Here is a 17617-nt window from a genome sequence, read left to right on the forward strand (position 1 = left end):
GATACAACAGTTCATTAGGCTTTGTCGCACATGCAACAAAAACAAATACGAGAGACATCCGTATAAAATTAAACTGGGATCTACGCCAAATCCTGCAAAGCCTCTAGAAATAGTACACTTAGATTTATTTATCCATAAACCTAATATATTTCTATCCTTTTTAGATAAATTTTCGCGATACGCATCGATAATCCCAATTAAATCCAGAAACATCCACGACGTGAGAAAGGGGTTAACAAAACAACCGTTCAATTATTCACACAGATCAATAAATTGCCATGAGGGAACAGAACTGTACGACCCTCATTATGCAAATGATTCATTTAATTTTCACCAATACTATGAATCGGCACCTAGCACGTCTAGAGAACCACAGTTATCAATTACACCTAACACATCTAGAGAACCACTAGCACTATTGAAAAATGACAATGAAGAAAATGACGAACTAAATTTTCACCTAGTAGAGGAATCGAAAACAAAGGATTAAACAATTTTCTTCCATATATAAAACTCTCTACGAATAAAGGATCCTTGAAGTTTCTGATAGATACAGGGGCTAATAAAAACTACATTAGCCCAAAACACGTCAACTTAGACAAATGTCACTTCACACAAACAGTGAATATTAAGAACATTTATGGCTCACATTCCGTGGATAGATTTGTCAACTTTAACCCGTTTCCAAGTGTAAAAAATGCAAGCAACCAAATATTCTACATTTTCGATTTCCATAATTATTTTGATGGTCTAATAGGATATGAAACATTACGCTCATTGAAAGCTGACATTTTAACGGCGGAGAATGAACTCAAATTTCCTTCAAATATAATAAAAATGTACCGAAAATATCCTGAGTCTGTAACAATACACATGAATTCGAATGAAACAAAAATTGTACATCTCCCAACCAATGAATCCAGCGGCGAATTCTATCTAGAGCATGATGTTTTAATCTCACCAGACATAATGATACCTTCTGGAATATACAAATGCTCAGAAAATCGCGTCTTCGTAACAGTAACTAACCTATCAGATAAACCAGTAAAAATTAACACAGCGCAACCTCTAATAGTAGAAGTGAATAACTTTTCACTAACCACGCCCGAAGAAACGTTGGATGTTCCAAAATCAAACATTTTCAACCAAATCAGACTAGACCATTTAAACCAAGAAGAGAAAATTAAAATAATTAAATTAGTCGCGGATTACACAAACATATTTTATACGGAAGGACAGAAGTTAACCTTCACTAGTGCTATCAAACATAGGATCACAACAACAGACGATGTTCCTATTCACACAAAATCATACCGTTACCCTTTTTGCCATAAAGAAGAAGTTCAACGGCAGGTTTCGAAAATGCTCGAACAAGGAATAATTCGACCTTCGATCAGCCCATGGACTTCTCCCGTTTGGATAGTCCCAAAAAAATTGGATGCATCCGGACAGAAGAAATGGCGGATTGTAATAGATTATCGAAAATTGAATGATAAAACGATTGATGATCGTTACCCCATCCCTAACATCACTGATATTCTAGATAAATTAGGTCGCTGTATGTACTTTACTACTTTGGACCTCGCATCTGGATTCCATCAGATCGAACTAGACAAAAATGATATCGAAAAAACCGCGTTTAGTGTCGAAAACGGGCATTACGAGTTCTTAAGGATGCCTTTCGGTTTAAAAAACGCCCCATCTACGTTCCAGCGTGTAATGGATAATATTTTAAGGGAGCATATTGGTTCCAGATGTTTAGTATATATGGATGACATAATCGTGTTCTCTACAAGCCTACAAGAGCATCTGGATAATCTGAGGAAAATTTTTGAAACACTACAAAAATACAATATGAAAATCCAACTTGATAAAAGTGAATTTCTTCATAAAGAAGTTGCATTCCTTGGCCACATCGTAACACGTGATGGAGTTAAGCCTAATCCAGAAAAACTCGGAGTTATCAGAGAGTGGCCACTACCAAAGAACGAAAAAGAGTTGCGTGGTTTTCTCGGAATATTAGGATATTATCGCAAGTTTATTCGGGACTTCGCAAAAATATCAAAACCGCTTACTCAGTCGTTGAGAAAAGGAGAAAAAATTGATCACAATAAAGATTTCGTAGATGCTTTTGAGCGATGTAAAAACATCCTCACATCAAGCGATATCCTGCAATACCCTGACTTTGAAAAACCTTTTGTTTTGACAACAGATGCCTCTAACTATGCCGTAGGCGCTGTTTTGTCTCAAGGACAAATTGGTAGCGACAAACCAATCGCGTTTGCCTCCAGAACACTTAATAAAACGGAAGAAAACTACTCCGCCATTGAGAAAGAATTGTTGGCTATTGTGTGGGCTTGTAAATATTTCAGACCGTACCTCTACGGACGAAAATTCACACTCTATACAGACCATAAACCTCTGACATATAGTCTGAACTTAAAAGACTCCAACAGCAGGCTTATACATTGGCGCCTCTATTTAGAAGAATTTGACTTTGAGATAAAATATAGACCTGGAAAACAGAATATAGTAGCGGATAGTCTCTCCAGGATGCGTCAGGAAATAAACCATAATGACGCTGAAGTTAGTACCTGTGAAACTTCAGTGAAGTTAGTAAGCGATGAAACCTCTTCTTCAGACGATGCTACAATGCACTCCGCCGACACCGACGATTCAGCATTTATCCCATGCACCGAATCGCCGTTAAATAGTTTTAGTAACCAAATAATTCTGAAATTGGGAACGGAAGAAGAGGAAACACTCGAAGAAATATTTCCGCGTGTGTACAGACGAACCATAATGAAATCAAATTTCAACGTCCCTTATCTCACCAAACTCTTCAAAGAGTTCATAGATCCTAAACGATCAAACTGTATATTATGCCCAGAAAATCTGATCCAAACAATCCAAATTTTTTATAAAAATTACTTTAGTAGAGGGAAACCATTTAAAATATTTATTACTCAAAAATGTTTAACTGATTTGAAGACCGCTGAAGAACAAAACCTAATAATAGAACAAACACACGAAAGTGGACATCGAGGTATATGGGAAAACAACAGGCAGATTTCCAATCGATATTACTTTCCGAAAATGAAACGTAAGATACAACAGTTCATTAGGCTTTGTCGCACATGCAACAAAAACAAATACGAGAGACATCCGTATAAAATTAAACTGGGATCTACGCCAAATCCTGCAAAGCCTCTAGAAATAGTACACTTAGATTTATTTATCCATAAACCTAATATATTTCTATCCTTTTTAGATAAATTTTCGCGATACGCATCGATAATCCCAATTAAATCCAGAAACATCCACGACGTGAGAAAGGGGTTAACAAAATACTTTTCACTGTATGGTACTCCAAAATTGATAATCTCAGACAATGAACCTGCACTCAGGTCCATCGAAATCAGAGCCCTCTTGGAAAATTTAAATATCGAGATTCATTTCACTCCACCCAACCATAGCATAAGTAACGGTACGGTAGAAAGATTTCACTCAACTCTAGGGGAAATTTTTCGTTGTACGAAACCAAGTTACATCGACCTAAGTGATAAAGAAATATATCGAATCGCATGCACTACCTATAACAATACAATACACTCAACAACTAAATTCAAACCTCGCGAAATATTCTATGGACTCAGAGAAGGAGAAGAAAGGCATCTCGATATGAACAAAATTCTAGAGAACAGAAACAAGCTCTATGAAGACGTTATGCTTCAGTCAAATAAAACAAAAGAATACAATTTGGAATACCATAATAAGAAAAGAGAAGACCCACCAACGTTACAGGAAGAAAGCATCGTATACAACAAAATACAAGGCATCCGAAACAAAGCAAAAGAAAAATATCTTCCAGTCAGAGTTATCCGGGATAAAAACAAAACCTTCCTAGATCACTCCGGCCGAGAGATTCACAAAGAAAACATCCGACGAAACTAATAATCAAATGAAATTATTTTCCTAATCATTTCAGTATGGCGTGGATACCATTCCTGTATTCGGCCTTTGCCATCGCATTCCTGTCAATGTATCTACCAAAATCGATTGCATTTCCGCAACAAACATCCATACAACTCTACGACCTCAGCAACAATCCCGGCCTCGTGACATTGAGCCTGAACGAAGGAAGAATAAAGACAGGATCACACAAAATATTCCATGTAATCGAATTAAAAAGTTTCGAGCCAACCTTTCACAAACTAGAGAAAATTATTGAAGGCCTTACCATATTTAATCTAAAAGAAACTACAGACCTTGTTAATCTAAAATATAACTCAATCAAGAACACATATAACAACCTTATCCCAAAACAAAGAAACAAAAGAGGTTTAATCAACATCCTAGGAAGCACCATAAAATTAATAACAGGCAATCTAGACAACAATGATCTAATCGAAATCAACAATCAGTTGGAAACATTATTCAAAAACGAAGAAACAATTGTCACACAAAACAACGAACAAATAAAAATCAATAAACAAATTGAAACCAAAATGAATAGAATAATCAAAAAGGTTAACGAGCAACAAGATATTTTAGTGAAAAACCTAATAAAATCAAGAGACGCTTATGTAAACAATAAAGGCTATGCAGAACAGGCTACAATCATTAAAGAAGTCATGAACCTGAACATGGCACTAGATTTATTACGAGAACAAATACAAAATATTTTTGAAAGCATTCAACTAGCAAAAGCAAAGGTTATCCATTTGAACGTACTGACACCAGAGGAACTAAATGAAGCGACCACAATTTTAAGAAACAGCAACATTACAATCAACACATTCGACCAAACCTACGAGTACCTTGATCTAGCAGTAATACACAAAGATACGAAAATAATATTTGTGATTTCAGTCCCAAATCTCAAACCATCCACATTTACACATATCATCATGGAACCGATACCCAAGGAAGGAAAAATCCTGAAACTGCCAACGAACAGAGCACTCTTCAATGAATTAGAAACATACCTCATTAAAAACGATTGCCAGGAAATTGGAGAGGAAACCCTATGTAACAAAAACCAACTAGAAGACGTTTCCCAAGACAACTGTTACTCCAAAATTCTCAGAGGAGTCTCGGGCAGCTGCGATTATACAGAAGACAGGTACACCCAAGAAACGAAGAAAATAAGCAGTAACCATCTGCTAATCAGAGGAAACGCCACACTAATGCAAACAAACTGTGGGCTACCTTCCAGATACATTTCTGGAACAATGATCATCTACTTTTGCAACTGTACAGTCACAATTAACGGCACGCAGTTTAGTAATGTAGAATATTATCATGAAGATCCACCACTACTCATCCCACTCTACGGAATCCAAATATTCTCAAATAACACCGAAGCAACTCTGACATTGAAAAAACTAGACGAAATTCATCTACAAACCAGAGAACATCTGGTGTTATTAAACAGAAGACACCTCTCACTCACCCTCGGGACAGGAGTTCCAGCAATAATTATTTCATCATTTCTTGCAATCTATCTGTTGAGGAATCGTTTGAAAACTCTCTTCAGATCCACAACCAAGGAGAGTGCAGAGCCCAGTGTACCGAGACGGTCCACTCTTGAAGAGGGAGCAGTTATCAACACAGTCAACCAATCTTCAGTATCGACCAACGCCAACATTACTTATCAGCAGGAGACAGAGCAAACATCACGCATCAATGTTCTAGCGCTTAAGTAAACACTTAAGCATAAATAACGCCATGTGGTAAATGCGACCGACGAACAATTATGCAGCCACAGATAAGGACTCGAGTCGACACCATAAAACGGTTAAACATTCTTTCTGAGAAGAAGGAAGAAGGGAAACATAGAGATAGGCAGATAGGGTAGATTATAAGCTAGCTTTGTACATGAAATAGAAAATAAAGATCAGTCTTGTCGTAACCTTAACAGGAGCAACATAGCTCACTAGTTTTAGTTTTCATTATCCGAAATTCTTTCACTATTTAACTTATATATATATATATATATATATATATATATATATAGATATATATATATATAGATATATATATATATATATATATATATATATATATATATATATATATATATATATATATATATATATATATATATATATATAGATATATATATATATATATATATATATATATATATATATATATATATATATATATATATATATATATATATATATATATATATATATATATATATATATATATATATATATATATATATATATATATATATATATATATATATATATATATATATATATATATATATATATAGCGGATGTCGGAGAAGACAAGGAATGGGAAATCGACCCTTACAAAACAGCATTTGAAAAACTCGATCAATACTTTTTGCCGAAGCAACATGTTTTGTTTGAACGGAATGAATTCTGAAAATTAATAGCCGCAATTACTCAGGGCAGTCCGATAAGTACTCAGCCTACAAAAAAAACTATATAATATTTCATATCAGTTGTCACACTCAATGCGAAACTTCCATTGGAATCTTTATGTTTATCCAATTTCATGATCAACGCGAATCAAACAGTTCATTGAAGAAGAAGTTCCGATTTTATTTGACGCATAACATGCCGGACCAGTTATCGACATTTGCGTGTTAACTGGTCCGGCATGTTATGCGTCAAATAAAATCGGAACTTCTTCTTCAATGAACTGTTTGATTCGCGTTGATCATGAAATTGGATAAACATAAAGATTCCAATGGAAGTTTCGCATTGAGTGTGACAACTGATATGAAATATTATATAGTTTTGACGTGGGACTACGTCTAACCGGAATACATGGAGGGTAAAATGAAAACCTAAACACAGAACATGCAGGAAAAAATGAAAGATTTCGAATGCTTATAGCTCGAACATTTCGTACTGGATAGGAGAGATGTTTGCATCACTTGATAGGGAATATTTCTACGCATCTATCGCAACTAACAAAATGTTGTTTTTCATTAGATAAACAATTGAATAACTGTAAAACATTAGGCGTTATCTAAACGCCCTAACTGCATCGTTTTGATTGGCCCGATTTACGGTTTCCCTAACACAGCCATCAAAACCAAGCAGTCTTGGGGAAATCGGCATTGCAAATACATGAAAGTAGGGGGACTTTTGTTCTCATCGAAAAATGTTCCCTAACACAGACTTTAAAACCAATCAGCGAAATCGGCATTGCAAGCACACGAAAGAGCCTAGAGGCGAGTGAACTGAAAAGTTTAAACCCTCTTAAAGCCAAAAAGAAGAAAAAGAACACACGAAAGTAGGGGGAGCTTTTGTTCCCACCGAAATGTGTTCCCTAATAGAGATTTCTAAACCAAGGTGCCTGGAGAAATCGGTATTTCAAATTCATGCAAGTCGGGGGTATTTTTGTTCCGACTGGAATGTGTTTCCCTAACACAGACTTCAAATCCATGAAGCGTGGGGAAATCGGCATTGCGAATTCTTACAAATCGGGGGTATTTTTGTTCCGATTGAAATGTGTTTCCCTAACACAGACTTCAAAACCGTGGTTTCTGGGGAAATCGGCTCTGCAAATAAATGCAAACTGCGAGTACTTTTGTCCTCGCTTGCCTTTGTGCAGAGTGGAATATGTCTGTCCTAACATGATCTTCTAAACTTAGGAACCTGGGAAAATCGTGCAGCCACTAGAAGCGAATGAACTTCCCAGTTTCAAGCAAATTCGAGATTCGAGAAGTATGTACACTTTTGGGATGTAAACTTCAGAGGGAAATGTAAAATAAAATAATCGTTTGATAATTTTTTTTTGTCTTTATTGGAAAGATTTTCAGCCTTAGGCTGGTTCATCAAACGTTTGATAATTCTTCCGTACATATATTTTGTTCTAGTCATCATACCAAACGTAAAAGGTCCGTCATTAAATTTACTTGTAACGAAGAACAATCAATCACAATAAATGAATTGACTTTTTTAATTTTTTTTTAATTTCTTTTATTTTTCAATAGCACTTTATTTAAGATAGATTACAACAAATTATACGCTTCCAGTGAGAACAAATCTCTTTAAAGGAAGCACACTATCCTATTTTATAGTTAATTCAAAAACTAATTCATAACACAAATTCAACTGTTTCCAATATTTATGTTTAAAATGACAAACTATGAGACTATGGTCGGTCAAAAGATGATAATGAGGGAGGATGACTTGGCGTATCGGTTGACAGCTACGGATGTGCGGTTTTCATAAGCAGGAAGTGATTGCAGTTGAGGTGTTTCCTGGCAAAAATGGGAGTTCCGCTTGGCCTTCGCGCCAAGAAGCAGTACAACCGACAGATGTCCATGGCGGACGAGATTGTATCACGAAGATGCATCAGCAGATGACCTAGTTGCAGGTTGGGCGGTGGCAGCGGCACAGAAGAGTCATGGTCAAGAATGGAAGTCTTCAATCGTGTTCGTTGTCCGCGTGAAAAAATGCTCCGGCAGAACTGAAGTTTTTGACGGATGATGTACATTCCGTGGACGAGGCATGATCGAGGGAGTTCTAGAACTGTTTAGGCTACATTAGGCGCGCAGTATCACTGGCTTCGGCCAGACATATACCAGTCTTTTACCTTACAAAATCTATTTTCCGCTTGGTGTCGGGATGCTGCTCCAGGGACCGTTAAGTTTCCCGCTTGATCGCTGCGTCAGGATACTACATCACAGATTGTTGTTCACGGGAAGAATTACTCGAGTAGAACAAAAGCATTTCACATCGAGAAAACGATGTCGAATGCCTTAAAATACAACCATTGAAGTTCACAAGACCAGGAGCGTCAAATATATCTCAGAACGTTCTGTTTCAGCTTGGTACGAACGACGGCTTTGAAAGTTTTAATACGGCGAATACTTTTTATCTGTTCCGTAAGGTTGTTGTACAGCTTGGTTCCTAGATAGGTAAACCTTTTCTTCCCTGGTTCCGTGTTTGATCTCATCACAGCAAAATTTCCGGCTTGTCTGGTTACTCGTGTCAAATTACCTCTTCGTAAAACTGTATTATGATGTAATGAAGGGTCACTGATGATTTTTTGCATTTGTTCCAAGATTTGCAATTCATGAAGTGCTTTTATTGGAAGCAGTGAATCATTTATGTTTGAGTACAAGTTAGCGGTGGGATACAAGAACGGTTTCCGCAGAACAACTTTTAAGCATCGGTTTTGTAGAACTTGCAACTCTCGCAGATTTGATTTGCTAGCAGAACCCCAGTTTGACACGAGATACTGCAGTCGGGAATGAACTAATCCAAAATACATGTTTTTTAGGCATAATTGTGGCATAAACGGTGAAATTTTCCGTAACAAACCGCACAAGGAGCCAACTTTTCTTTTCAAAGAATTGACTTTACACGGCATTTGTTCATTTTTTTCACTCACAGAGCAAATATATTGAACTCAATTGAATTTGGAAACTGTTTCATTCAATCAAGAATTTAATCAATACAAACGAATGATTGCTCAGCTAAGGTAGTTCCACGTGAACCTTGCGGTTATATCATAGATATAACCCACTAATTTTTTTTTTGTAGGCTGAGTACTTATCGGACTGCCCTGAGTAATTGCGGCTATTAATTTTCAGAATTCATTCCGTTCAAACAAAACATGTTGCTTCGGCAAAAAGTATTGATCGAGTTTTTCAAATGCTGTTTTGTAAGGGTCGATTCCCCATTCCTTGTCTTCTCCGACATCCGGTCCATCAATAGAATAAAATAGATCCTGCAACTCTAAGCCTCCCTATGCTAGCAATATGTTTTTCAGCCTGGATGCGTTTTTCTCTTCACTTCCACAGTGTAGAACTGACAGCGCAAGTGATAGGACGGTCCACCACGCAAATAAAAACGATACCATCACTTGAAACCATCCCGGAAGAAGCGACCGCAGCTCAGAACAACAACCTAGAGACCGATTGTGATTCAGGTTCTGAACAAACAAACGCTATTTTCAGGAACAATACTTCGCCGCCCACGAGAGTATATTGCCCTACCCAGCTAAGAAACAATGCGGTCGCTTCCGTAACGCCATCGAAAAAACGACAACCTAAAACCCAGCTTACCCAACCGGGTATGCAGGACCCCAGCGGTGCGGACGTCATACCCTCACCGGGACAGCTGGACAACCTCTGCAACCTTCGAGGACTCGGGACGCACAAGGGTGGAAACGCTCGTTCCCCGATGGACCACGTAGGACTAGAACGAGATTCCGCAACGCACAAGGGCGGAAATGATCATTCCCCGACGAACTTCGCCGGAATCCAGCGATCGTACAGTTGTGCCGTCGAAACACTACCTCTGTGGCCAGAGGGAATCTTCGACAAAATTGTCTAGGAGACCTACAGTTCCTGAAAGATGCCGATCTCTTATTAATAAAGTCCACACCACAAACCGACACAATAACACAAACAGCGGATCTAAAGCGAAGATCCTTGTTCCTTCCCCTTCGAGATTAGGGGAACAAGAACACTCGACATCTTCAAACCGCGCGGGTTTTCCTTTTCTGGCCAGAGGCCATGGCAGGTAGACATCCTCGCTAAAGATCCGAAGAAAACATGCCATCGAGCAACAAAACAGAACAAAATCTTAATTGTAATTGTAATTCCTTGTTTAAACTGTTCAAACATTTTAATGTATATGTCCAATGTTTTTATACATCTTGCGGCACGATCCAGCCCAGGAGGCTGAAAGTCTCTTCAAAAAGGAATTTTTTAAAAAATCTTCACTTCCAGCTACAAACACTTCAAATTTCCTTTTCTCATCCATTCTTTCCAGGTTAATATTTCGGGAAGATGATTGAATTTGAAGGGATTTATATTCCAACTTTCCATTTCCGATAATTACCGCTCTGAAAAAAATGCACAACAGTGGTGGTTGTCAAGGTAAATGATGAAAGCTGTTAAATTTAAAATATTTTTTTTTGAATCTAAGCAAGCCTTATTTTCACTCATTGGTTTTTCATGCATTCGGCTTCTATTTGCAGACCACTGATTAGGTACGTGTGGTTTGCTCAGTAGTACAGTATATTCTGATTCTTTATTATTATACATATCAAGGCCTACTCATATTAGATTGCACAAACTATATCAGCAGGATTGATATTGGACTGAATTTGGTATTGGTTGTTCAACCGGACGTTGTATCTTCTCTATTACTATGCCAGACATCTAAGTCCAGTCTAAAATTTCACGAACATATAAGTATCGTAACCACCAAAGCATACACTGCACTCGGGTTTATTCGTCGTCATGCTTCTGGTTCCATCGATGTATATTGCCTCAAGACGCTGTACTTCTCACTGGTTCGCAGTATTTTGGTATTTGCTTCTCCGGTTTGTTCTCCGTTCCATATTACGCAAATCATCGAGCAATTCCAGAGAAATTTCATGCGGTTCGCCTTGCGTCAGCTTCCATGGAATGATCCAAGCAATCATCCCAGCTATCCCGATCGCTGCAAGTTGATCGATTTGGAAACCCTCTCTGAGGAGTTTTTGATTTCACTTTGTCAAAAAATGTGTTTAGTGTTAGAATAATGTGTCTAGACTAATTTAGTTTGTAAAAAAAACAGTCTGTACGTAGTCGTAGATGGTACAATAAAATATAAAAATGGCCTAGAGTATAATTCAAAATATAACTTACATCAACCTCGCTGCAATGTTTTGCGGATATCCTCGATAAGATCCTCCGGAAAGAATATATTTGATATATTCTAACGCCAATGGAATATCGTTCAAAACAGGTAAACCTCTTCGTCGAACTAACTGACTCAGTAACAATTGATTTCGAGAAAGATCCGTATACTCACTGCATCAATCAATGAATTTATTGATTAATAAATATTTTAAAAAAAATTGAGCACTTACTGAATGGTTAGCACATCGTTCAAAATAGTTTGCTGTTTTTCGTAAGGTAACAGGACCAGTACTAAATGCTTAGAGTTCCGTCCAGCGATATGTGCTACCTCGATAGCTCCAGCAGTTGATCTTGTTTGGGAATCCATCACAAAAAATAAGACTTTCGCTTTTTCTTTTGCTCGATGTTCCAAATCCAGTAGATCTGGTGTCCATTCTGAAACTTGCTACAATGAATAGGTATGTAAGCAGAAAATAGTCACGGGATTTGCAATTAAAGCACAAGGTTTAGATGTGTGTTGTATTTAGAGTACTATGGTATATGAGAACGACCGAATTCTTACAAATGAGTGGTTCTATAGTTGTAAAACGTAGTGTACAATGCACATCATCAGAACTATCCCTTGACCATCTGCTTCCGCGCATTCAACGCAGTTGGACGTCACTATGATTTTAATGTGTCTTAATGTGTGTTCAAACGTAGTATTAAGTATATTAGGTAGTTCGAAAGATTTGTCAGTCTGTGATATCTGCTTTTTTATCTATATTTATTTATTTAGCCAACAGGTAAAATATTCACCCCAATGACAGAAAAAAAAGACTTGCACTATATAGTGTCCTAAATAAATACACTACGAAAACAACACTTATTTTTGTAACGCGGAACATTGAAGTCAAACACATCGTAGGATCTGTTGAAGATTCGGCACATCATTCGCATGGGCTCGTTAAGTCCATAGTTGGTTCGTGAGGGACTATGCTTATACAGGGAAATCTTTGAGCGTAAATGACGACGACGCGTGTTTCTGTGAAGGCAACTTAAATGCGAAGTGCAGTCGATGTCGATGAAGCTCGCCATCGCAATGTTGCGTCTCGTCTCGTCTCTAGTATTTCCACATGTATGAGCATACAACGGCTTTCATAATTTTCATAATTGTTGGTGTCATTCCACAGAAGATGCATCAGAGCGAATCGAATAAACTTCCGTTGAATAGCAGTTGATTGACGTTTCAAGCTAGTGCCGTTATGTACGTTATGGAGCATTTTGAAACATTGAGCGAAAGCTTCCAATTGGTCCTGTAGGAAACTAGCATGGTTCCCTGTTTCCCGTATCACTAAACCTGGTCCCCGTATCACTAAATACAGTTTTAGGTCATCAGCGTACGACAACTTAAGACATTTAAGAATATTATCAACATCGTTCATATATAACAGAAATAGAAATGGTCCGAGATGGCTGCCTTGACATGGGAAGTCTCCAATTTTAACAGACATACTTCGACCAGTTATATAAGAGGATAGCCAGGCAAGCAGATTGTTATGAACGCCTAATCTGTCGTATTTTGCCAAAGCAATATCGTGATTCTTTTTACCGAACGCTGCAGAGAGATCCGTATACACTCTGTTCAACTTCTATAAGACCACCCTGATTCTATTTCGTTGCAACACAAACAGTTAGAATTTCAACAAGATACATTCATACATTGTTGAATGCTTAGAATAAAGTATATTAAACGTCAATTCCGTTCAAAAGAGTTGTTTGTTTATCTATTGTGCTTTAATATGATAATTTCAGCTGTCCAGTTTCTATAAGACCATTTCAAAATTCATAAGGATTATCAATGAAAAATTCAAAACGATCGGCTGATTTACATATCAATAATTGGCAATCTTGCCATTTCATCTAACAACCTGTAAAATTCGTGTTGGAATACTATTTACCAAATGCTGCTGAACGAATTTCTCGAAATTTTTCCATGTTTCCGAAATTGCGACCTTGAGCTCTTCAATCGTGGTTTACCGTTTTCCCTCAGTGTAGATTCTCCGTACAAGGATCTCCCTAAGATTTTCAACAGGATTCAAATCTGGAGAGTGAGTCAACCAGTCCAAAACATTAGATGTTTGGTCTTTAATTCATTGCTTAGTTTCCTTGCTGGTTTGAATATTAGCATTGTTTTGCTGGAATGTGAATTTTTTATCTTCACGATATCCACGCAATAAACGGTAGGAGAGAGGATTCCAGAACATGTATGTCATCCTTGATTGATATGAAAGCTGTCTTGAGGTTTCCGGTTGCACAGAATCCCACCCAAACCATGCACGAGCCTGCACCAAAATTCCTGGTTAAAAATACTGTTCCTTCTTCCGTAAATCACGCTAGTACCCATTGAAACCATCAGGACCATCCTAATTGAACTTTTTTTATCAGTGAAGATAACCTATACATTGAAGAACATTTCGTTATGGTATATAGCAAAATGTATTCTTTTGGAAACATTCTTTGTCACAAAATACCATGTCCCACTGGTATTTCTAGTGAGCTCTGGCAAAACTCACACGTCTTCCGATGTTATTGGTGTAAGATGAGGAGCTTGAACCTTTTAAACCCTCTTTATGTGAGAATGTTTTACCAAAACTTGATGAATTATCACCCGAGTAACATTTGAAATGAAATATTGCTTTATTTACATAAGCGATTTTGAGGTATTCGAAGCTGTTCTAGCTATTTCCCGCTTGTCCCGGTCAGAGAGCTTCGATTTACGTGGAGCTCTTTCCTTCTTACCGTATTCTTGAGGATTCGTCAAATAATTGAGCCCTACTTAATGGGATCGTCCATCTCCGACGAGAAATTTCTCTGATACCAACATTTTCTTGGTGCATTCCATCAATTTGTCTTTCTTTTCTCTCCGTGAGCACTTTTCCCTTCGACATTTTCCAGATTTATTGACCAAAACAACTAAAACAACGGAACAATGTAACTGGTCTTATAGAAACATGACACTTGAAAAATACAAAAACATTCGTTTACGCTCAGCGCTTGCACACACACATATGAAAATCGTGCAATGTATGGTAGTCACCAATACCTACACACTGGAATATAAGTTGAAGCATTGTTTATTTATAATGGCACAAAGCAGCAAGATCATACCCTGGTCCTATATAAGTTAAACAGAGTGTAGATGGTATACAGTAAAACTTGTTTTTGTGCGATTTTTTTTTTGTACGATTTTTTTCTGCCGTTTTCTGTTCTTGTGCTGTTTTTTGTGCGATTTTTTTTTGCGGTATATGAAAAGAAGCATATTTGACGAAGTTATCTTCCATTTTGTTTTTTCGATGGTTTATATGCATTTCAGTGCGAAAAAAAGCATATTTGCGTCTCAATTATCCACTTCTGAAATAATTCCCCTCCTCCCATCAAATGCTCTTCTAAGTTTTTTCTAAGTTTTTGCATGACATGATATCTAACAGCATCACGTTTCGGCATGCAACTAAAAGCACAAAACAGCTACGCGCAACCGAAAGGGCAAACTGTCCCGTCGCAAAGCAGGAAAACAAAAGGAAATTGAACGGTGACCGGCGTGGATTTGAGTTATTTCCTTGGGGGAAACATTTTTTATGCGGTCCCTATCTACCGCACAAAAAAAGTTTTCATTCAAAATGTGTACCGAACACGATTTTTTAAAGCTACTGGTGAAGTTTTGCACGATACTGGTCCTTCGAAATACAGTGGGCGAAGTTTTGAGCCAGTTTTTCGAGAATAATTAACTCGAATAGCTTGGAGGTACTACTTAATGAAGATATTCCTCAATAAATAATTCCTTTTAACTACCCTTCTTGTGAAATTACTTTTACTACCCTTCTTTTGAATAGGGAAAACGAAGGATTTCTTCCAGCAGATTAATCGGATAAGAGAGAGCGATTGAAAACACTGACCAGAAGCGTTGCCAGCGAAGGCAAACAGCGTTTGAGGACCAATGATTGAATGCCATCTGGCCGGAGCCCTTTGAGCTCTTTAGTTGATTCACAGCTGAGATAAACATTTCTCTGGTGATCGAAAATGGATGGCTTGAGACGGCTGAGGAAGGTACATGGCGAGATGCAGTTTCTACGCTCTGATTGCTAATTCGTTCATTGCTGAAAACGCTTTTGAAATGTGTGCGAAATACGAGAGAATATTGTTATTCTCGTCAAAGGTTGCTTTGCCGAAGTCGTAGAATGTGCTCTCTGTCGTGTCGTTGTGATCACGGCCATGGACGAGGAAATGGCCTCCGAAATACGGAACTGATTACGTTTAGGTTTTTGCACCGGTGATCACGTTTCGTACTGTGCTGACAGTAGCGAGCAAGCGGCGACTGTTGGTCAAACACATCGATATTAAGACAGCGTACCTGTATGGCGCACAGTGGTCCCTGAGAAAATTTAGCCGGCCAAAAAAAAAATCCTATAGTCTATCCTATATTCTATTATGTTCAAGGCATCTAGGATCACTTGTTTCACCCCATTCCACACACGCATCATTGCCATAACAACGCGATAAGATACCAGTTTCGCATGCTCGCCGGTGCCGCTATTTCACGTGTGTTATTCTAACACGTGTTTTGGTAAAGTCAGTACTATTTTGAAAGTTTAATTTTGCTTCGGATGGACTTATAAAAATTGCCCCGCATTTCCCCGAAAAACTTTTTTAATGAAAGTGTTCCTCAAAGTGTCTCGTATCACTCAGCACTTGAATATTTCACCCGAAATCCCCCTTTTTGGATTTTTTCTCAATATTAACCCGAAATGTTAATTAGAAGATGTGCGTTTCCATTAATAATGTGAATATTTTTTGTGGATATGACCTCCCAGTTATGTAATAAGAATTTGTTAGATCATTTAAGAACAACTGGACAGGATATAACTGCCTCAACTCCTGCGAGGATTTCATTATACGACTTCGTTATAGGAAAAACAAATTTAACCAACATTTCGTCAATTTTGCTAGCGCTTTTACGAAAGAAAATTGGGAGATTTGTTAGTAAATTAGTAGATAAATGAGGCTCTGCAAACAATATGGTGGACCGATTTTCAAATAAAAAAGATGCATGGTTGATGTTAGAATTTGTAATTCCTTCAGAAACGGGTAATCGTAGTATTCCTTATTATAAATGGTGTTTTAAAAATATTTTATAGGTTACAATATTTTTTTATTTTATTTAGGGACTCCCCCCTTTTGGTTTTTTGGTGAAACAGAGTTGAAAAATGAACTCAGCGTATCCGAAAACATACACTTAGATATCAAACACGATAAAAACTGGAAATTTTGAACTTTGCCCCCTTGTTGAAAAATGAACTTATCGTATCCGAAAACCCCAGTCTACCAAAAATTAGATTTTCTCAGGGACCACTGTGTGGCGCCCTGCAAGAGGAGATTTTCATGAAGCAACCTCCGGAGTACTCGAACGGTGATCCTGATACGGTGTGCTCTTTGAAGCGAAGTATCTGTGGACTGAAGCCAGCGGCGCGGGTGTGGAATCAGCGAATCGATGCGGTACTGAAGGAAATGGGGTTCTACCCATCTGCAGCTGACCCGTGTCTCTTCCTGCGGAATTGGACGGTGTGTTTACGTTTATCCTGGTTTACGTGGACGATATCGTGGTTGTGCAGGACTCTCGGTTACTGGTTACCGGAGCGTTGAAACGGAGTTTGAAAATAACGGAGCTGGGTGACCTGACGTTCTTTCTTGGAATCCACGTTCGACAGCAAGCAGGCCGGTACGTCTTGAACCAGAAGTCATACGTGGTGAAGATTCTGGCGCGGTTCATAATGAGGAATTGCAAAATCTCCCTGGTGCAGATGATGACAGGATTCGTGCAACAAGACGAGGAGGACAGTGACCCGTTGGCAGATGGACAACAGTACCAGAGTCTAATTGATGCTTTGTTGTACATTTCTGGCAATAGCAATCTCCACATCCATTCTCGGGCGGCGGGTCACC

General features: G+C 38.0%; 1 protein-coding gene across 2 annotated transcripts in view; it reads right to left on the reverse strand.

Annotated features, from left to right (window-relative positions):
- LOC129779751 (uncharacterized) overlaps positions 1-17617 on the reverse strand; it is a 141339-nt gene that overhangs the window by 34847 nt on the left and 88875 nt on the right. For both annotated transcript variants that reach the window (XM_055787410.1, XM_055787411.1), the window contains 2 exons: positions 11869-12083; positions 11645-11809 (listed from right to left, as the gene is read on the reverse strand). In XM_055787410.1, coding sequence (XP_055643385.1) covers positions 11645-11809; positions 11869-12083 — 380 coding nt within the window. The remainder of the gene's footprint in view (positions 1-11644; positions 11810-11868; positions 12084-17617) is intronic.

The sequence above is a fragment of the Toxorhynchites rutilus genome, chromosome 3, assembly GCF_029784135.1.
Source record: "Toxorhynchites rutilus septentrionalis strain SRP chromosome 3, ASM2978413v1, whole genome shotgun sequence".
Lineage (NCBI taxonomy): Eukaryota > Metazoa > Arthropoda > Insecta > Diptera > Culicidae > Toxorhynchites > Toxorhynchites rutilus.